The sequence below is a fragment of the Lytechinus variegatus genome, chromosome 7 (genome assembly GCF_018143015.1).
Source record: "Lytechinus variegatus isolate NC3 chromosome 7, Lvar_3.0, whole genome shotgun sequence".
NCBI classification, from domain to species: Eukaryota; Metazoa; Echinodermata; class Echinoidea; order Temnopleuroida; family Toxopneustidae; genus Lytechinus; species Lytechinus variegatus.
In genome coordinates, this window is record NC_054746.1 from 33,765,187 (window position 1) to 33,787,978 (window position 22,792).

Sequence of the window (22,792 nt, forward strand, 5' to 3'; positions counted from 1 at the left end):
TATATAAAACACACACACACCAAGAGAACAGTCATGCTCCCCCCCCCCCCCTTCCCATAAACAAAGCATAAAAAGAATGAAAAGGAGAAAGAAATATAAGTTTATAACAAATGACAAATAAAAAAATATATATTATAAAAACACAGAATGTAACAAAATAGCAATATATATGAAATAAATTATTTTTTCATTAATACAGATTTTTTTTTTCAAATTAAAATGAAAAAATGGTATTGAATTACATGCCTAAATCACGAGGCGACTTGCCGAAAGTTTTGACTTACATGCATATTTGTTTTGTAAAGGCAGAGACGTCATCTTATGAATATTTATATACGCATGCGCAGAAACTATTTTCACGTTCTTCAAACATGGCGATCTCGCGATTGGAACAAAAGTCCGAAAATTGACGTTCTTTCGAAGGATTTCTTGGAATTGTATACATCAGTTTTAATTGAAAGTTAAGCTGATTTAGGAACAGTTTGTTTAGGTAAGATTGATATTAATCGTTAGATTTTTAATTCATTATTATCACCGGTTTTCTAATGCCAAACATCGCGAAGTTTTGTACTCCGGTGAGAATACATGGTGGAACTCAGGACCCCGACACTGTCTGAAGACGTGTCGGGGTCCCCGGGGCAAGTACGACCCCACATTCTACACCTCGCGCAAATCAGACTCTAAACACGAAGAGTTGGGGCAAACAGGACATCCTCTATAAAACATTTTAATTTTGTTTTATCATCCCCGCAAATTCGACCCTAAACACGTAATTTTCCTCACGAAATAGATACCCCTTTTTCATTATTTTTGTGTTTTTGACACCCTTATCACTTTACGTACGTAACGTTCCCTATTGTGAAAAAGACATCCTTTTTACGTGTTTTTTTTTGTCGCGCATGCTTGGTATCCACTCGTCAATGTAAGTGGCCCCCCCAGGCATTTGATTCATTATATTGTAAATCAATGACTAGCCTCGCAAACGGTTTTCATTTAAAGTTAATGGCCATGTCAAATATTGGTAGATCTAAAGCTAAAAGCTAAAATTTACCTGATGCCTGTAATTGTACCATCCATTTGAACCCGCAACAAGGAGAGCCCAATGTTTCACGACGGGGTCAGGATCGGCAAACTGTCGCGAACCAAAAAGATGCTCTGGAAAAGCAAAAGTTGTGCCGACGAGGCAGAGGAAGAGAATACACGGTGCCTTCATCATTGTCCCTTCTGCGATTCAGTCTCAAAGAAGTGAAATGCTATTGGACAGACAGTAGGATCTAACGCCACTCAAGGTGCCCTGAGGTTGAGAAAATGCCTGATGATGCTTGTCAAATAGTCATAGCGAAAATCAACAGGTGGTGCAAGAACAATGCAGCGCAGCGTACGGATGCGGACGAAATCACGCACAAACGTAAACAGAGCTACAAAGAAAGTGCAAGTCGCCTAACCATAGTCTACTCAAACAACAATACTCTGCTCTCTTTTGTCATCTGTAAAAGACAAGAATACAAATTTCACTTTTTAAAACCAAAATTTTCTGCCATATTTTCCTAACACATAAAATAAAATATCGTTTCAATGATGCGGTGATCCGTATGTAATGTAATAAACAGGTTAGTAACGTTTACAGGGGGTTATAATTTTGAAAGATTTTGTTTTAGGCTACGCATCCCCCCTCGTGAGACTACGTAAGGGACTTTCCCTTCAACAGCTGATCGTCAAATAGTCTACACGCAGACACTAATTTGCCACAAAGTGTTCAAAAAGTCAAAATTGTCTAATCTTGTTCATAAACAATTTGAAATAATTTCCCTTTTAGTGTATGGGGTGCATGTGATTGTTGTTTTCTTAGTGTATACAGCATGTGCCAATTAATTATGAATTAATTTTACTCCTTCAACTCGCCTTTAATTATATGATGTGGACTTTCTAGAAGTATTAAATTTTCATACAATTACGAACATTAAAGAAAAGAATGGCCTTGATGATGGTGATTTGTTTAAAGTTAACACAGTATAATTTCATGCAATCCTTTTTGCCTTTTTACTTTGTGATTTAACCTCTTGGCCACTTTGCTTCAAATTTTTGTACGACTTAATTTTCGATTGTTAGTTTAATGCTCATATATACATGTATATGAACACTTTGTCAATTTGAATTCCTGTACTGAATGAAGAATGGCATTATTTCAGATAGGCTTAATACTAGGCTTAGATTCTTTTTGTATCAGGTTGTTTTCCTTAATGCATGTTAATTTTGTAAGAAAATCATTGTTTATAAGAGGCTCTAGAGACCTCCCCCTCCCCATCTCTCTTGCACAGGCATACTTTCCCTCATCTTCACTCTATCAGACCTGCTTAGTGACTATTACTTACATTTTTCTACATCTCATATCTGTGGAGTATCAGAGCATATCCCTAGAATGACCCCCCTTGCCCTCCTCCCCTCTTCCTCTCCCCCTCTCTCTCTCTCTTCCTCAAACACACTCACTCTTTCCCTCATCTCTGGTAACCAATGTATAAGTTGCCATCTGAAGAAGCAGCTGCAACAAAAAAAATGTATATCAGACCAAAATCTCTTGAGCTGAATATTTATATCATATTGGATGGCTCAAAATGGAATACCAGAAATATTCCAAGAGTTTGGGCAAATATTCTACAAATCGCAGATGAGTGGAATATTTCTGGTATTCCATGAAAGGAAGCAATCCAATATAATTATAATCATCTATCCCACCCCCTAACAATAAAAAAGAGGGAGAAATTTGATTAAGCAAGTCATTATCACTTATCACATAATGACATCATAACTTCATGAGATCGAATTTGGTCATGCAACTTGCAAGCAATTCATTATGACGTAATTGAGTGTCGTGCTCTTATGCTGTGCACCGCATTGCTTTCATTGTTGTACGCGTTGTATATTTGACGCATTCGCGCATGCACTATATACTATTGAATATGCTCTCATATTCAATAGCAAATTTTGTACAGGAGCCTAAGGGATATTCTTCAGATTTTGGGTCATTCTAGGGATATGCTCTGATACTCCACAGGAAATAGATGCAGACCAAAATATATGTTTTTAATGTATGGCTAAAGCGCTCTGTCTAGATGATAATATGATTTATTGTTCAAAGCAGAAATATCATCTCTAATATCCAGGTACCCATACTAACTTCTTCAAAGACATATACAAAGTACTCTGGAAAATTTTCATTTTAATATCATCTCTTCATTTAATTTAGTTTTATGGAAATATTCAATATTTACATTTTTTACAACAATAACATAAATCTAATACTGTACAAAAATACAAGGTGATAGTAAATATATATTAAAAAGGACGGTAGAGTGAGTGATTGTATTGGTTTTGAAAGACCTCTATAAGTGCGTATATGTTGAAAGAGAAAATCAAATCATTATTGTTTTATCTTACATTTGCACAAAATATTTCATTGTAAAAGGTATTAATTCATGTTGGACGGCTTGTAAAATTCATGTAGAGGGTTTACTCTATATACATATATTACTTAAAATGATATTTTTTTAAGTATCTCGGATCTAAAACTTATTACACACATGATATAATCTTAATGATTCCTCTTCATTTTGTCGACATATGTCCGATACATATTTTTATATCACAAATAGCAATACCAAATTTCACATAATATACAAAATCATAGTTTAGATTCTAATTTTCAAGTGCATATCTACTCATCAATAAAATTGTTAATTTTACACACACAAAGGCCTTTTTCTTAAACTTTTTTGATGCTAAAGAAAGGAAGGCCAAAAAAATAAAGGCTTTTCAAATGTCCAACGAAGAGTTGGAAAAAAAGATGATATTAATAAACAGATAAATTAATTCTCTTCTTAATATATAAATGACACATGGATAAAATAAATGTAAAAACAAACTTTTGAAATATGAAAATTCAATGGCAGGAATGTCAGGAAAGTTAGTTTTATGAAACCAAAGAAGGCCACACACTCTTCAAAACAAATGACAAGATCAATTATACCAACATATTAAAAAAAAACATGAATACTTAAATGCTACAGTATTGTATTTACCCCCCCCCCCCCCAGTCAGTTGATAACTCCCAATGTTTTTTTTTTACATGCACCTCAACAAATAAATAATAGAAAGCAAATGTTAATGAACATACAACTGGAATCTAATAAATGCTTCATATATATCTCAATATGACCTACACATACTAGAATAATACACTATATCAAATTGATAATAACATTATCTTTTGCTATACAAATACATTTTTTAGTCTGATGTTTACACTCATAGGGAACAAACTTACTGACAAAGTTCAGTATGACCCCATTGTTTACTAATCAGTCTAGATACTGAGTGGCTTTGTTTCATTGACAAATTGCAAGATAACTCCTTCAGTCTCTTACATTCAATTACTAAAGTTTGTTGACATAAAACAAACATCTGGACATCATCGCAAACTATCAAACAGGTGGCTGTTTCATAAAGCTGTTTATAAATTTTTTTACAACCTCACGAACAACTGATATATGGCAAGCAAACTGTGTGTCTCATTTACATATATAGCTTAAGCTGAAATACACAGATATATTTTCAGTCAAATAATAATGATATTTTCAATGTGCAGATCGTGATGAATTTTGACTTAACGCACTACATGTCCAAGGAAATAAACAGAGACACAATCATAGCCATATACATAAAAGAGAAAATGGTTCTTGCGCAAAAAGACTTTAAACTGAACTATTCACTGGAAAACCTTGCGACTGTTACATTCATATTTCTCATAGATAGTCAGTTCCTCTAAACTCGGGCCACTTAGTTTAATGCCCGATCTCAAATGAGAATGACCTGGCTATGCAAAAACACTATGGTAATAGATGTGGAAAATCTTCTTTTTTTTTCAAGTGAGTGTATATATTTTTGCCTATATTTAAACCTAATTATTTGAAATACAGGCATGGTTTGCTCATTTAAACCCCTCACATTTTGGCACTTAATATAATAATAATAATAATAAACAGTTCTTGTATAGCGCATATCACAATTATGAATAATGTCTCTATGCGCTTCCAAAGGACTTGGATATTATTACCCCAGCTGTAGCTTGGCTGCCGTAATTACTATGATTACAGCGCAAACGCATTTCACACTTAATACTCCAGTCATTCATAAAATCATATGAAGCGATGCGACAGCTTTATGAAACGGCACCCATGCAGGTGTGTTAGTTTCAAAACATGTTTGCCCCATTGGAAACAAGCAGGAATAAGGTGATCCATTAATTTCAGTACTTTATGTAGATTTAAGTTTTGATGTTTGTGATTTATATTACAAAAAAAACCAACATACCCATCATCTATATACTGCAATTTCATAAAAATTTCCTATACATGAGCTTATGGGATTCATCATGCGACAGGCTTGACTATACCCCCATCAAGGTTTAGATAAGGTTATCAAAATCTTTTGAAACCTATAAAAGTTGCATACAGTCGAATTATATAAACAGAATATTCAATTAAAAGTTTACAAAAATAATAACCCAAAAAGAGAAGTAAAAGAATTCTTGGTCTGAAAGAGGAATAACAGAATAAGAACAAATCTATTCTAACTTCTGTTTTAAAAAAACCCACTTTATCAAAGGATTTCTATGTACAATGTAATAATTTACTATTCACAAATTATATTCTGTTTGATACAAAGGTAGCATCAATTAATTTGGAAAAAAAACAAGTCAAAATTGAAAAATTGCACCTGAAATGATACATGAATAACACCAGTTTTCTTCAACCGACAAAAGATAATAAACTTTTTGGTAGTTCAAGGTCAAGCACCAACTCAAGAGTCATATTTGGTGGGAAATCACATCATACTTGGTTATTCACTCTGGTTTAATATTATACAAATGAAAACAATGTAGATTCTCTTTGTTGGGAAGAAGATACTTTGTATAATGTGTGTCACTTTGGATCAGAATGATGCCATTTGGAAGTCCCTGGGCATTCCATCTTCATAAAGATATATATTATGCCACGTGATAAGGAATGCTTTCTCATTGAATACGGCATTCAGGCAGCCATGATTTTTCTCGCATCTGATTAGTAAGGTTTGCCATGCCTTTAGCATCATGCTAAAACTCGTATTAATCTCATCATTCATGGATTAAATGAATACTGTACATGCTTAAACTCAACCCATTTTGACTCAACTGCAACCCAAGGAATAAAATCTCTGAGGATCTACTGTTTGAACATATGGTACATGGACCCATACGACTTGTATGCTCTAGAGTTTAAGAATAGAAATCTACATGAGACACCTGTACAATATGTCGACTAGTATTAATATCTGACTGATGCATAAGAGCCATGTCCATTCTAATTCAGAAATCAAGTGTATGTTCCATACATAGCTGGATTATCATGTATGACTTCCCCCATCATATTGCCCCATTCTTTAGTTCATTGCCTACTGGGAACAAAGGTCCCTATGTAAACCCATGTAATCACAGTATTCGGTGTTAGTTCAGTTGTTCATACATATAGCATGTATTCTGCTTCAATCATCCAGTTGACAAAGCAGTGCCACGCCCCTTCTGATCCAGAAATCAGGTGACTGCTCGGTGGGGAGGTCAATAGAGGTCACGAAATTGGTAGAAAGACCAGTAGAGGAGAGAGTACCTGACCTAGCAGAGGTACGGTATAGAGGGCATTCATAGACAGGGTAGTTCCTGTGTCTCATGGATGAAGTGGCTGACTGGGGTGGGGTGGGTGTGGGGGCTGATGTGGATGGAGTGGGTGGTATCATTCCCTCTGGTGGTATCTGTATGGATAATGTAAAGGATTAACAAGTGGAATGCCTCTGGCCGTCTCACCTGCATCACGCGGTTCAATATAGCAGCAGTGCTGACTTTGAATACTACTCTAACTCACACAAGATGTTCAGTGATACATGGTTACTCTTATGTCCACTTTTTATGAACGAGACCAATAAACTTACAGAGATATGATGGTTATTCAACAAAAAACCCCAACATAGCCAAAGTTCATTGACCTTACATGACCTTTGACCTTGATCATGTGACCTGAAACTCGCACAGGATGTTCAGTGATACTTGATTACTCTTATGTACAAGTTTCATGAATCAGATCCATAAATTTTCAAAGTTACGATGGTAATTCAACAGATACACCCAATTCGGCCAAAGTTCATTGACCTTTGACCTTGGTCATGTGACCTGAAATGCGTACAGGATGTTCAGTGATATTTGATTACTCATATGTCCAAGTTTAATGAACTAGACTAATAAACATTCAAAGTTATGATGGTAATTCAACAGATACCCCCGATTCGGCCAAAGTTCATTGACCCTAAATGACCTTTGACCTTAATCATGAGACCTGAAACTTGCACAAAATATTCAGTGATGCTTGATTACTATTATGTCCAAGTTTCATGAATCAGATCCATAAACTTTCAAAGTTATGATGGGAATTCAACAGATATCCCCAATTCGGCCAAAGTTCATTGACCCTAAATGACCTTTGACCTTGGTCATGTGACGTGAAACTCATGCAGGATGTTCAGTGATACTTGATTAACCTTATGTCCAAGTTTCATGAAATAGGTCTATATATTTTCTAAGTTATGATGACATTTCAAAAACTTAACCTCAGGTTAAGATTTCGATGTTGATTCCTCCAACATGGTCTAAGTTCATTGACCCTAAATGACCTTTGACCTTGGTCATGTGACATGAAACTCTAATAGGATGTTCAGTAATACTCGATTAACCTTATGGCCAAGTTTCATGAACTAGGTCCATATACTTTCTAAGTTATGATGTCATTTCAAAAACTTAACCTCAGGTTAAGATTTGATGTTGACGCCGCCGCCGCCGTCGGAAAAGCGGCGCCTATAGTCTCACTTGCTTCGCAGGTGAGACAAAAACTTATTATTGAACCAATTTAGCATAAACCTGACTTCTCCTTTTTGGGGGGATGGAAAAAATTATACAAGTTTGTGTACAAAACAAATTGAGAGTAGTAATACAAAACCTACTATTTTGAAGTTGCAATGCCACTTTGAGGATAGAAATTAATTGAGACTTATTCAAACTTTCATGACTTTCTAATTTTTTAAATTTGTTTTGATAGAATTATTTTTTTTTTTATAATTTTTTTTTTCTAAATCCTCTCTTTTCTTTACAATACATATTTTGCAAGAGCTTTCATCCTCCTTGAAACAAATGTAATACCATAAAGATGAATGAATTTTCTTGCCTCTTTTTGTTTTACACCAGAATACAAAATAAATTCTATTCAGTTTAATAAATCTATGAAAAAATTGTACAAGATGTCAGACCTGGGTTGGGATAAAGTGGACCTCCGGGAGTCTGCAGAACCTCTCTTCTGGTCTAGAATCCTTGATGGTGTGATTGAAGGGATCAAAACGTGCCCCATCCAGGAACAAACCAAATACTAGTACACCATCAGATGGTGGATTGGAACCCTGTATACAAGAACACAATGTATTAAATATTACTTACTGAAATCATTCTAGGGGACAATAATTTACAAAAAAATCTTGTATTTCTTTCAATCCTTATTGTCTAATTAGCATTGATACTGGGTATTGTTCGATAGATGTTACTTAAGGCCTGGTCACACCGCCCGAGCGTTGTTGGAGCGGTCGTGTAGCGGAGAGAAAAATATCATCACCACTCGCTATACCATTCACCATTTTCGATTTCGATTGTTTGTTGTTTTTTTTTATTTTCGTTTTAGATTTTTTCCCCCAGTTTGTGAGCGAAATTCGACCCTCTCTCCCTACCGCTCCACGACCGCTCCAACAACACTCGGGCGGTGTGACCAGGCCTTTAAGGATTATATCAATATGTTAGCTTTTTGAGTGCACAGGTGATGGAGAAAATTAATCATGATTGCTGAATTCAGTTGTACATATGTGCAAATTTGTAACAATCGTGTCCAAAGCATCATGCAGGTATCATCCCGTTCCTGCTGCAAATGGGAATTCAACATGAAGGAGCAACTAATTTCATGTAAGTAAATTAATGTACATAGCCATGATTGATTTGATTTGATCACTAGATTCATAATTCAAGGAAACAATGTTCATACAACAAGACCACAACTTCACACAAAACATCAGGTAGGTTCAACTTTATTTTTAGTCTACCTTGAAGGCTGATTCACGAATGTTAACATCTTGTTTGACGTTACTCAAACTCTCCTCCGTGTCGTCATTAGTTGTCATGATGTGGAAGTCAAAGGTCAATGAGTCCACTGACACACCCTCCCTTCTTGCATGGTTCTGTTGTACAGCTGTTAGGAAACCTACAAGGAAAGAAATTTTTAAAAATATTTTTAAGATTTCTTAAAAATAATTATTCATTTCGCTTCATCTAAAGAATTATGTGAACTTTTGTACATTTTTATCACTTTTAATCATTAGAAATCAAAACATTCATTAGATGATTTTTTCGATTGAATTGATTAAATCCAACTCCTTTCTTTTGATCACCTTATATCTTATCTAATGATCAATCCATCAAACAATTCACTAATTTATTCATCCATATTGTTTCATATATTAAAATCATTCTTTCTTTATTAATCATTCCAGACATTCACTTAATAATTTATCCAACTTGATTGACCCTCCATCAATAAATAAATTCTCTTTCATTCATTCATTCAAATATTCATTCATCCTGCTCATTTGTTAATTCTTAAATTCATTTAATTATCATTCCTCCTCTGTTCACTTGTTGATTCATCAATTCATTTGTTTCAATAATTATCTTTCCATCATTCATTTATTTATCCATCAATTTTGTGTACTAATTTATTCATTCAAGTTATTCACTGACTGACTTCTTCACTACACCAATCCACTCACCTTGAGGGAAGAAGAATCCTGGTAACCAGAAGCTCCTGGGCTGCTCCCTCAAGTTCTCCACATCCTCTGGTTCCATGGGAGCCTGGCCCTGTGCTCCCAGTGCCTTCTCCTTGCGTTCCTTGGCTGCTATGATCAGGTCAGACCATCTGGAGAAGAAGTCAACCCTCTGCTGGAGGTCAATGCCCCATGAGCCTAGGGGCTTGCAGGATTCATACGCAGCTTGCTGTAAAGATATCAAATGTACAATACTTATCTGAATATATGAACATTTTAAGATTTATTAAATTATTCTTGATGACCCAAGAGACTCTACAAGACTGAACAGTTACAGTTGTTCACTTTGCTTTTCACCAAACAGGCATGTATAACGTCAATTCAATCATGATCATGATGACAAGGATAATTATATTGACAATTGTGATGATATTACAAGGATGCCCATAAGTTTGACTCACTTGGCCTGAAAAAGGGCCTGATCATGCTAAAGCCACATGTTCTGAACAATATAAAGCTTGAAAAACTCTGAAATGGGAAGATGTCAGGGCTTGAAACCAGGCAAAAGCCTGAAGACTTGCATCTCTGGGATAACAATGACAATGATGACGATTGCGATTCTGATGATCACAATCTGATGATGATGATGATGATGATGACATTGAAAACTATGACCACAATGATGATAACAATCATGAGGATAAATGAATACTTTACATAGTCAAAGAAAACATAAAACATAATCTTATTTCAAGTAACTTAAAAAAGAGCCTAGTAGACTCACCTGCCAAGCCCTGGGTACCCTCTGACTTAGCAATGCCTTGAACATCTCCTCTAGCTGGTCAGACATCACCACCTCTCCTTTGATGGCCAGAGCTAAAGAGGTCAGTGAGGTATGGATCACCGCTAGAAGACGATTGAAACGGTCAATCTCTTGCCGTAGGATGGTCAGTAGGGCAGACGGTGTTTGAGGTTCTTCCGATGGTTTGACCACAGGTGTGGACACTGTGGAGTGCATGCAAAAAAATGACTGTTAATACTTACATTCCATTTTATTAATTGATTTCATTTGATTCAAGAGTCCCTTGTGTATCCCTCTTACCTTAAAAAATAACCTTTAAAAGAAACTGAGTATTCTAAAGAAACTTAGTGTTTTAAAGATACCTTGTTATTTTGCTTTTTTTCAAATTCTGGACCTACCATGCCTGACCTGGGTTTGAAGTAACGACATATCATACTGATTTTCATGAAATCTCTAACCACAATTCATTAATAAACTAGACCTTATAATCAATTGAAGGACATCCTTAAGCTGATAAAAGTTTTAAATAGTTACCACAAATCTACCAACCCTAGGGATTCTCTGATTAAGTTTATGGATTTTTTTTTCATTTCACTTTATTATATTCACTTTCCTCTTTTTTTTTCATGTGATCATTGTATCCATTAGTTTGCTTTTCCTGTAATGGTTCTACTCAGGTATATTGTATTCAAATCATTATGGATATACGCATGAACACTGACACTACCATAACTATTAGCAGCAATGTTGACAAAACATTATTCAGTTTATATAAACTTCATAACAATTGGAATCAGCTGTACATGAAAAGCAAAGTAAGCTCAGCGCACCATTGTGCTTCACTACAACTACATACACAAAGTAACCATCTAATATTCATTCTGCAAAATACAATAATTGAAAACTAGGTTCAAGACAGAAACAAAGTGAATAACACACACTAGAGTGAACCAAAACAGAGAAAGTTTTGAAAATCAAATGTGCTGAAATTGAAATCATCTTCACCAGGAGAGTACAATATCACATTGTCCCCATCAACACAGAATATAAGGTACAATAGAGTTAGAGATGCCAACTTCTTAATGGTTTATGTTACTGTTGAATTTATTTGGAGAAAAAAAAGATATTCTACAAAAGATATCAGAAGTAAATCCAATTTGGGAGGAAAACATCTTGGTTTTTTTATTTTTATTTTTTTTATGAATAATTGCAAACAGTTGGCATCTCTCTACAGGGCTTTTAAAGAAAATTATGAACCCTTTTCACATTTCTCCACCCTTAAAGATGAAAAAAATAAGAGCCAATAAAACATATAGATTGCGCTGACTCCTACTACAATAGAAAGTTTGACAAGCAACATCAAATTTGTAAAAGTGTAAAGGATCCCTTTCCACATTGACTGTATTGTCTGGAAGTCCATTCCATTGAATACAAGAAAACTTGCCTTCCTCATCTGAAAACCAATCTGAATTTTCTAGGTAAAGAAATTAACAAGTTAAAGGCACCTCCATGCAGATAATTCCATGGAAATTTATAATAAGTACATAACAGAATAACAGATGCATGTTATAGAAGAAAGCATGCCAGTTTAAAGCAATCATGTTAATACAAATATTAATTGGGGTTAAAAATTATTTGAATAAGGACTGAAATATTTCAGTTTTCTTGATATTCAACAAATAACCTGAATTTGTTGTTGAAATAAATTAGACAATATAAATGTTGTCTTGTTGACCATTCATTTTGCTTTGTTATAATATGAACATTGTTATACCTATAGCAATGACATGATAAGAGCAAGAAGGAAGGAATGATATATATTTACATATTTATCAGTAATATTCCAAGTTTAGATTTGAATTAAATTTTCACTCTGAAAGACAGCAGATATAAATATTATTGAGAGTCAATTAACCTTTCACAAACTTTATTTTAGTGGAGTATTAATAGAAAGACATATTAGAGAATTTTATAAAGCATCACCTACATTATCATTACAATCGCAATTATCACCATCACCAACACAATTATTGCCATCATGGTCATCAACACAATCACCACTCCACTATCATCATCAACATCATCATAATCACGATCATCACCATCATCATCACCATCACCACCAACATCTTCATAAATCATCATAATCATCATCATCGTCATCACCACCACCATCATCATCACCATCACCTTCATCATCATCATCAACATCATCATCACATTCCTCGTATCATCATCACCACCAGGATCCCCCACCCCTGCATCTTTCATCTTATCACTATCACAAACTCCACTACTATCTTCATCTTTATACCCTACCTTTGTTGTCTTGTTTCTTCCCTGCTCCGAACCCTCCACCACCAGCCATATTGAATCCAGGGAACATGCCTCCCCCTGCTCCTGGTTCATCCTTGTCTTGCTTCCTGGAGAGCCCCCGGAGCTTCTCAGGCTCCCCTGTATCACTCTGGATGCTCTCTGGCAGGTGGCGTTGGATCTCCTCGGCAAGCTCCAGGACTATCTCATCACTTGTCTTGCCAGTTCTACAATTAAACAAAAAGCGTTTCATTTTGTTTAGATTTGATAACAAAAAAATCTTGATCCATGGGGATCAAATGTTGATTTACATTTGGGGGGGGGGCAATCTTGAATAATTGAAATTTAATATCAGGAATTACAGCATGAAAAGTGAGCGTCTCAAATCATTGGCTCCAACATTTGCTCACTGGCCGTGCTATGCAAATTATTTTCCTCCTCTTTTTCTGCAAAGAAAGACAAAAATTCTGTAACTTAATTATTTATCATTAGATTTTGAATTATTTTTCAATGTCATCCTTATAGTTTATTCTCTGTTTAACTTGTTCAAGACAGACTTAGAACATGTGCAAGCATTGATCTATTGAAAATGTGTGTTACAGTACAGTCAGCCAGTCTCCAATGGGTAATAATATCAATTTTGAGTTAAGGTGAACTTTTACCAAGACCAAAATAAGACCAATTTTTATTTTTCACTATCCATATAATCACAGAGCCATATGATATGAAACACAAGCACTTTTTATTCCACTAAATTGGTCAAAATCAGTGATTACAAATTCTTACGGGTCCTTTAATTCTTAAGTGCATTATACTCAAAAAAAGAAGAAAGAAAGTTCCTAAACAATCGTTAGAAAGTTTCTTCCAAAATGCAAACTCACAACCTTATCTCTATCTTTAAAATCTATTCTATGATGATAATGATCACTGGCATTTGTATAGTAACATCAATCTAGAAATATTCCATGATATTACATACCCCATGATCTGCATGCTAACCCTAGGTTGTACTGTCAGCAGTGTATTGACCAGTTTCTGTGCCTCACTCTCCCTATAGGCCTTCTCTGCATTGGGATGCATACCAAACACCTCAGGACGATCTGCTTCTGGAAGCCCCTCGATGTACGTCTGGCAAGATGTCAAAGAGAAGCCTTTCGGAAGAGGGTGGTATATCTGCGGAGGAGAGGAATAATAAAAATAAGTTTTCTGCTTTTAGTATGGCACCTAACACATCAGGATGATGCGCTTTTGGACTGCTTTACTGATACATTATTTCTCCAATCACAGGATTATGGCTTGCCCAAACATGATGTATATACTTTCTCCACTTACTGGAGAGCAATCCAGGAAGAACTACAAATCTATAAAAGCATAGAACAGAGGAGTCCTAAATATTACAAAAGCTATCAATTGCTTTATAACATTGGGTATATGCTAAAAATATATATATTTGATTGGATTATGAAAGTTTCTTTTGTAATAAAAAAATAAGGTAGATAAGAAATGAAGCTCATGAAAAGAGAGGTTGAGGGAAAGAAGAGCATTGCAAGTAAAATAGTACAAAAACGTGAATGGGAGGAAATATAATAATAATGATATAGGGTATTTATATTGCCAGCATATCCACCTTATTAGGTGCTCCTATATTACCCTGCTAAGCTAGGCATTCACAGCACACACAGCTTCTTGAGAAATTACTTCCTACCGGTACCCATTTACCTCACCTGGGTTGAGTGCAGCACCGTGTGGATCAGTTTCTTGCTAAAGGAAATTACGCCATGGCTGGGATTCGAACCCACGGCCCTCTGTTTTAAAGTCCGGAGACTAATCCACTGGGCCACAACACTCCAAGATAGAGGGGGAAGAAGAGACAGTGGAATGGGAGGTACACACACAGAGGTAGAGAGAATAGGAAAGAGAACAGACAAAGAAGAATAACATAGAGAGAATAAAAGAGAGAAAAGGAGAGACAGCAAATGGGAGTGAAAGAAAAAGATGAATAGATGAGAACACACAGAAGGTATACCTTATCAGGTGAGTAGCAGTATTCAGGCAAAAGAGCTTCCTTGCAGTAGAATGTATTGAGGATACTCAGGAGGCATCGTCTATCCCAGTTATCAGTGACACGCCCGCCATACACCACCTCTCCTGTTAGGTACATCAGTGCTTCCCAGGGTGTGTCCTCATGGAGAACAAGCAGCATCTTCAGAAGCTGTACTGATACCTGATGAGGTCAGAAATTAGTCAATGATCGTATGTTGATCAATGTATTTAGAACCAGATACAGACAGGTTTGTCATATATTCACATAGATAAATTGTTTTCAGTATTATCACAACCTACATCACTACCAATATATTTCAGTTTATGCAGCTATAATTTCATATCATGTTACTGATATATATAAGGGTCTGAGGAGAGCATTAGAAGAAAATAGATAACATGGAAATATTTTAAGTTAAGGATGATCAAATAAAAAAAAATTGTTTTATTTTCTGCCCTCAGATTTGTTAAATAGCATTGTTGAAATAAAACATGTTGTATTGGAATGCTTCATATGTTAATAAGATTTTTTACTCAGAATCTATTGCACACACCTCAAAATCAGATGCATTGAATGCATGAGGGATATTCCAGCCGAGGGCACCATATTTCTTTCGTTCGTTGATGATGGCATTGAAGAAACAGAGACCAAAGACCAGACTCCTCCAGTTCTCTCCTGGTGCTGAATCCTCCCACATCTCCTCTGTGATAGCCCCTGCTCCACCCCCACCAAATGATCTCAACAGGTTAGCCTTCAGACCCTGAGGGGATTCCACAGTCATCTAGGAACAAGAGAAGAGACAAAAGCATGAGATATGGGTTATACTATAACCAAGGATGCAGTTAAAGCTGGTACTTCAAAGTCAAGAGGCCACTGGAGAAAGAATTCTCCCATAGACTCTGACCGGCCTCGATTACATCCCTGACCATAACAGGACAATCCCTTTACCCAAATACAAATCCAACATAAAAAATCCTGTAAGTCACATCTTTCCCTGAGGAGAGCTTTCAGAGGGAAAATGTCCCAGGAGGACATCTTTTCCGTATGACAACTCCCTAGAGGACAAGACCCCAGTCCCCAATGCTCTTGCAGTCTACTACAGTATACATTGTCATTTGGCATTCCAATATGAATTCATGCAAGAAGGAAATGAAATGATTGAAAATATTGTTTAGCATTCCATACTTTCATGCATATCTACATGGAATATTCCAGGGGCTTTTAAATATAAAAGAAATAATTAACAATCGCAAGACTTTTGATGACCATTTCACTTCTTCCTCCCTCCTTTCTTGAGTATGCTAGTACTTACCTTCAAACCAGTTTGTAAGATGGACGCAGGGAATGATGGATCAGGTTTAGAGCTCAACCATAACCTGAACTGAGGGTCAATCTCCACATTGGGTTTGCTGAATCTAAGCAATGCAAAACAGAAATCAAAGTATATATGTATCAATAGAATCAAGACTGTGTACTTTTGAATGGTAGCTTACATATTTTGCATTTATATCACCAATATAAATTAGCTGTAAGAATGCAAACATAAAATTTTCAACTTACCCCATTTTATATCTAGCATGATATTCACAAATAATTGATATTACAAGTAACATCATGGATGGTTTTATAATCATGTACATTTGCCTTTCTAAATGCAAACATAGTCACTGACAGGGGGGCAAATTCCATTGAATAAGCATGTCTGATCCTGACATGCAGCACATTCCTTAACTAAATCTTCATGGCAAAACTGTTTCCTACTTCATACAAGAGTAAAGAGAGTAAAGAAAAAGAAATACTCTCAAATTATCACAGTTTGAATTCTTAAAGAAGTAGGATAGCATTGAGATAAACAAAAAGTTTAATATTCACTTTTGACAGTTATAAGTCACTGTTATACAAAAACCTTACATATGTACATGTAGTATGTTTGAATAGAAAAGCCATTGCATAAGTGATAAATAGAAACAGGAATCATATTTCAAATCATGAATATTTGAATCTATGAAAAAGATAGTGATCAAACAAAACACTGCACTTCAGAGACAGAACAATGATTTGGTCCTTACCCTTCTACAATATCCTGAAGCCTGGGCATGAATGAAGCAGCAAGATGGCAGTTCTGCAGGAAGATCCACCTACCCTTCAAGATCTGTGCCTTTGAGATTAGTTCCTCAGCTTTAGGTCCCTGGCCACGTCCTAGTGAGATGAGATCAACATGGAGGGTACTTCCCCTCATGTCACGGGCAAACCTCATCAGCTGAGCTGTAGGGTCCACACCTATTTTCAGAAAAATGATATAGATATACTAAGCTTAAGTAACCCTAAATACTTATCAAAGTCTCTCTCAAAAAAAAATCCACTGGGGGATGTATGTTACTATTTGAATACGTTTAAAGCAGTGCTACCTTAGTAATTATCAATCATTTGGGGGAGTGCTATGGAGGGTAAATATTATGTTAATAGGACCAAGGATATGAAACATGAGTCACACAATTCATGAAATATTGAAAACTCTTAGGACCTTCCTCATTGAACTGCACTAAAACAGAATCAATTTTTGCAGTGGAAAATGATGTTACAGACTGTTTAATGCAACAGTCCATACCTGGTGACAAGATGAAGATTAGGGGATTGACCGCAGTGGATCCTTCAAAGATCTCCTTTAGGTCAAAGCCACCACTGGACAGGAACTTGTCACCCATCAGCTCATTGACAAAGGCTCTGACAGAAGCCACCAAGCTGTCCGGTCTCAGGACCTTGATCAGTAGAAGCCTTTCAATAGGCTTGAGAATTTCCCAGCTGAAGGGGTTCCCGCCCGATGGAGTCGACCCTGGTGTGGGTCCAGGTGATGGATCTGCAGAAAATCGATGATAGGAAAAGGAAATAATGAATAGTACTCTATCACAAAATTAACCTTTGACCTTGATAAGGATAAAGAAAAAGCATTAAACTTGAAAAGCCATGATTGTCAGCATCATTCTTTCCTGAAATTCAGTGTTAGACAATGATATCAAAGTCAGTTCAGATTTTTTTTTTTTTAAATATGGCTGAAACAATAGCATTCATTTCATTGATGAAATGAATTTCAGTGACTTTAGAAATTACCTTTAGCAGCTGAAGTTTTCTTTACAAATGGTTCCGTCATGAGCCTGTAGGGATCCTCCACCTTGGCAAAGGTCATCCACTGATCATGGCAGTTGAGTATGTACATACAGATCCCCTGAAAAGGTTCTAGGGTGGAGGACAGGTACTGACACTGCTTCCAGGCTTTCTCTGGGATCCATTTCGGAGGCCTGGAGGTGATATGGCCCGTCAGACCAGTCCTGCTCCCAATGGAGGAGGTGGAGGAGCCAGGACGGGAGCTCTTAGCGCTCCCTCCTCTACTCTCAAGCTCCAGTCGCTGCATGGGGGTGAGGCCATCGTGCTTCTCCAGGATGAGAGGGTCAGCTGTCTCTGCCAACACCTTAAAAACATGTGAAATGCAAGTGGTTACATTGGGGGAAATGCTGATTTCTATTCTACAAGTGCACGTTTAAAGCCCTTTTGAAATGCTTTTCTTACAGTATCTTTCATATTGAATGAGGAATTTCACTCTCTTTATTTGATCATGAAGTAATGCTCTACATATTATCCACCTAGTAATCCTCATTTCAGCCTTACCCATGGTACCCTGAACAACTTCATTCCACATGTTTCACTTCCTTTGTCACCCATTTTTCACAAGAGAATCATATACCTTTCACTCTTAAATGCCCTAGTAGTGAATGAAGGATAGAAAGAGAAAGATGAACATAGAAATGACAAAATGAAAATAATATTGTTTCTATGTATCATACCTGGCCCTGAAGGAAGACCTGCCACTCTGCCTGTGAGATGCGGCCCATATTACCTCCAACCTCATCATGATCATTGCTCTCGATACGTCCATTAGATAGCATGATGCTACTACACAACATGAAGGAGAACACAAGCTGATGGTGGTTGAAGAGGGCCACAGACACAACCCTACAACAATCAGAAGATAAGAAACAATGAAGATTGTAAAATATAAAACAGAAAGCATTCTGAATCACATTTCTCTGATGAGATACACAACTCGTTATCAATGACCAATGCAAAAGTGCTCTTTAAAATGGGCCATTTGAATCTTTGTATAAATCCAATAAAGGAAAATATAATTCATAACGTGGACCAGTGGTTGTTCATATAGAATCAACTCGGCTCTATAAGGATAGATGCAGTTTTTTCCCCTTTTCATCGTATTTGACTTACTTGTAAATTGTCTCTGTCAGGTTGCGCACCATACTCTGGAGATGACGTATCAAGTCCTTCCCTTGGAGTGCATGCCTGGAACTCCCCCGTGATAGAATGGGAGAGTCCCTGCCACCCACAGACTGCCTGCTGAGGTCAGGACTATTCCTTGCACTGGAGGGGCGTAACCTGCCACTGAGGGGCCGACCAGAGGACCCTCCTGACCCGGGGCGCTGACTGCTGCCAACACTTGCTAAACCTTCCCTAGAGGAATCGCGAATGCACTTGCCAAAGAGCATTTGAAACCAGGGAAGGGAGAACTGGTACATGACATCAATGGCTGCCAGGTCAGCTAGCACAAAGTAGAGCACTGCTCCACGAGTGGCAACCTGGATGGAGTGCAAGAATCAATTTGGATTTAACTAATAACCTGTCACAGCAATTTTAGCTCTCACAGCAATGTTAGCTGTCACAGTATGTGACACCAACTGAGGACTTCAATATGAATCCAACAATCCAAATCTTAAAAAGGAATGTAAGAGAAGTAAAATTGTGAGATTTTTATCCTGAAAATAAAAAAAAAATATTTAACATGGCTCCATATGGCAATTTTTGCAAGAACAAATATAGGCAAGAGCAGCATATGAAACTCACAGGAAGGTATTTCTTGCGAGCTTGTTCAATCTTCTTCTGAGTAATCTCTGATTCAGCTACTCTCTTCTGGATCTCTCCTGACATCTTCTTACTCTTCTCAAGAGTGTCCACCAAGTCTTGATCATCTAGGATGTGACCTATATTTGGTAAGGTGAAAGGTTAGTTGTGAAAGTTCATTTGTTCAGATTTTTTAAAAGTTGATTGTGTTCTTAGTTATCAGGATTATTTGAATTTACATACATGATTATCGACCCGTTTTGTTTAAGTTGTATATTCGCCGATTATCTATTTGTTTGTATGCATAATTGATTTTTGCAATGGTGTTTTCACTTTCAGTTTCTTTGTTGTTCTCTTTTACTGAGATATCTTGTACTTATATTCTTTTTATCCTTCTTTCTAAGCGCTTTGAAACTTTACCATAAAGGGCTTTATAAATTTTGTATATAAAAGAAATCCATCACTGTGAACCCTGCAGACTAGATGAAAAGAAAGCTATTGTTCAGAACTTCTAAATAATGAACCAATTATTTGAAATTTACAAGTACTTTGGCAACAGCGAAAAGTTTGTGCCAAGCCAATATATGATGTCTTGCCTGTAGGTTTGGTAATGCACTACATATATAGTTATTTTACACAGATCTTCGATTCAGAATTTTTTTTTAAATAAACGGAAATTATAAATGCGTTCAGAGGGATACGTTTTCAATGATGAGTTTTATTCTTTCATTACTGATCCAAACAAAATACATCACAATGAATTTCATATGTGTTTATTTCTTTACCTTCTGATTTTTGAAGAAGTCCAAGAGACTTATCTTCTAGATCTCTGAGTGAAGTAAGATCTCTGGCAATGCTTTCCAATAGCTCTCCTCTCTGCTTCTCTAAAATAGGTTGTTCCTGAAAGAATTTAAAACAAGAAAAGAATGTTAGAATCCATGTCATCCATTTATCTTATTTGGGTTCTAACACAAATCCTCTATGACAACTCATACCTAACTATTTCCCCAGTAAACGATTGCACAAGAGAATATCTCCCCTGGACGACAGCTCCCTGGAGGACAACACTTCCAGAAGACAACTCCCCACATGGATAATTCCCCTAGAAGACCTCCCTGGTGTAAAATTCTTGAGGTGGATAACTATGAATCATTGCATAACAAATTGTCTTAACATTCATTACCCCTAGTTTTTATGACCAACAAATATTCAGGTTATATAAAATTGGTCCACAAATAGCAGTGTCAAATTTCAAACCTTGGTGAGTATTTTACCTGCTGCACTACAGTTGATAGAAGTTGATCCTGCAAACCTTCAAAGGTCACTGTAAAGTTGATGAGGGTCACTCTAATACACACAGCAGGTAGGAAGTGAGGATTCGCCATACTTGTTGTCATGTACAACCTGAAAATGACAGTTCAAATACATCAATTGTATCATTGAAATATACTGTCCTGAGTCATTCATGGTATCATTTCCATAATATGTGCATGTGCTCTATAATGAGATTGCAGAGACAAATTTCAATTAGATAGGGATATGTGCTTTTCCTTGTGATTTTTTAATTACATTTTCTTCACATGTTTTCATTAACGGGCAATACACCACAAACAGTATATGAGTCTGAAGAACATACTTTTGTCCATACAATACTGACTGCAAAGAAACAAAAAAAAATAATACTAAACATTTCAAAAAATTACACCTATCCCTGAAATCCCTATACACAAAATTGTATTTTCTACAAGAAGCTCAATTGGTGGAGAAAAACCTAAGGGGAGCATGTAATCCAGTGCAAGTTAACATTTGGTCCCAAGTCAATCATAAACTTCAAGATTTAAATCTAAATTTGCAATCTATTTAAATAAAATACTAGCAACTCCCCAATTGTGTGTTTTAAGGCTTACCTAAAATTGTGATTATATTCAATCTCTGTATCTCCTAGCTTGATGACATCCTGAGCACCACGTCTTACAAACTCTTTCAGGAGGATTGGCTTCAGACTGGGATCAAGAACCTCTGTCACATTCTGATAAAAAAACATACAACTTATTTCAAACTTTATATCAAATTTTGATTTAAAACAAATACAAATACAAGAATGATAACTGTTTCTTGTATATTCATATACTAAATACACACCTGCTAATTATAGAATTAATTATAGAATACAGTCCGAAGGGGGGAGATTTATTTTTACAGAAACACACCACAAGAAGTACTGGGTCTCTAATCCTCAAAACCCTTTCAAGGCCTCTGATAACATTCCAATCATTGAATTGATTGAGATTGATTGGACCAGTCACAAGTCTTTGTATGATAGTTTCCTGGGTATAATTTGACTTGCTATTTTATGGAATATTTGACGAACAATCTAACCTCTAAGAGTACTGGTTCACCAATCCTAACAGCTCTCTCAAGATCTCTGATGAAATTAGGATCATTGGCCTGTACCCTCATCAAGGCAGCTCCTTCCATCTCACAGATCCACCTAAAACAGGTCAGAGGTCAAAGTCAATCATACAATTTAAGAAAACAATAATGAACAAGAGGATGATCTATGATTTCAAAAAGAAATCATAAAGTGAGATTTGTTGATCGTTGTTGATCGTAATCGGGGTTGTTGATTGTTGTTGAGGGTGTTAATAGCCTTCACCTCATTTCCATACAGTCATACATCAAAAATCATGTTTGATTACCAAATTTTGCACATGAAATAGGCAAAGATATTAGAGAGTGCATTTTCTCATCAGTGCACTCAAATCAGAGTGAATACTTTTCTTTGAAGACGAGAC

General features: G+C 36.2%; 2 protein-coding genes across 3 annotated transcripts in view; both read right to left on the reverse strand.

Moving 5' to 3' along the window:
* The window catches only part of LOC121419078 (legumain-like), a 28,377-nt gene extending 26,999 nt beyond the window's left edge, over positions 1-1,378 (reverse strand). The window contains exon 1 of the mRNA XM_041613373.1: positions 1,052-1,378. Within this exon, the coding sequence (XP_041469307.1) occupies positions 1,052-1,216 (165 nt within the window). The 5' untranslated portion in view covers positions 1,217-1,378. The remainder of the gene's footprint in view (positions 1-1,051) is intronic.
* Positions 1,379-5,115: 3,737 nt separating this feature from the next.
* LOC121419079 (dynein heavy chain 6, axonemal-like) overlaps positions 5,116-22,792 on the reverse strand; it is a 75,770-nt gene continuing 58,093 nt past the window's right edge. For both annotated transcript variants that reach the window (XM_041613376.1, XM_041613375.1), the window contains 20 exons: positions 22,377-22,488; positions 21,905-22,026; positions 21,272-21,401; positions 20,783-20,897; positions 20,001-20,137; positions 19,368-19,735; positions 18,932-19,100; positions 18,201-18,558; positions 17,701-17,949; positions 17,162-17,372; positions 16,405-16,507; positions 15,646-15,873; positions 15,075-15,272; positions 14,028-14,221; positions 13,055-13,275; positions 10,718-10,938; positions 9,940-10,162; positions 9,217-9,374; positions 8,383-8,529; positions 5,116-6,840 (listed from right to left, as the gene is read on the reverse strand). In XM_041613376.1, coding sequence (XP_041469310.1) covers positions 6,577-6,840; positions 8,383-8,529; positions 9,217-9,374; positions 9,940-10,162; positions 10,718-10,938; positions 13,055-13,275; positions 14,028-14,221; positions 15,075-15,272; positions 15,646-15,873; positions 16,405-16,507; positions 17,162-17,372; positions 17,701-17,949; positions 18,201-18,558; positions 18,932-19,100; positions 19,368-19,735; positions 20,001-20,137; positions 20,783-20,897; positions 21,272-21,401; positions 21,905-22,026; positions 22,377-22,488 — 3,928 coding nt within the window. In that variant the 3' untranslated portion in view covers positions 5,116-6,576. The remainder of the gene's footprint in view (positions 6,841-8,382; positions 8,530-9,216; positions 9,375-9,939; positions 10,163-10,717; positions 10,939-13,054; positions 13,276-14,027; positions 14,222-15,074; positions 15,273-15,645; positions 15,874-16,404; positions 16,508-17,161; positions 17,373-17,700; positions 17,950-18,200; positions 18,559-18,931; positions 19,101-19,367; positions 19,736-20,000; positions 20,138-20,782; positions 20,898-21,271; positions 21,402-21,904; positions 22,027-22,376; positions 22,489-22,792) is intronic.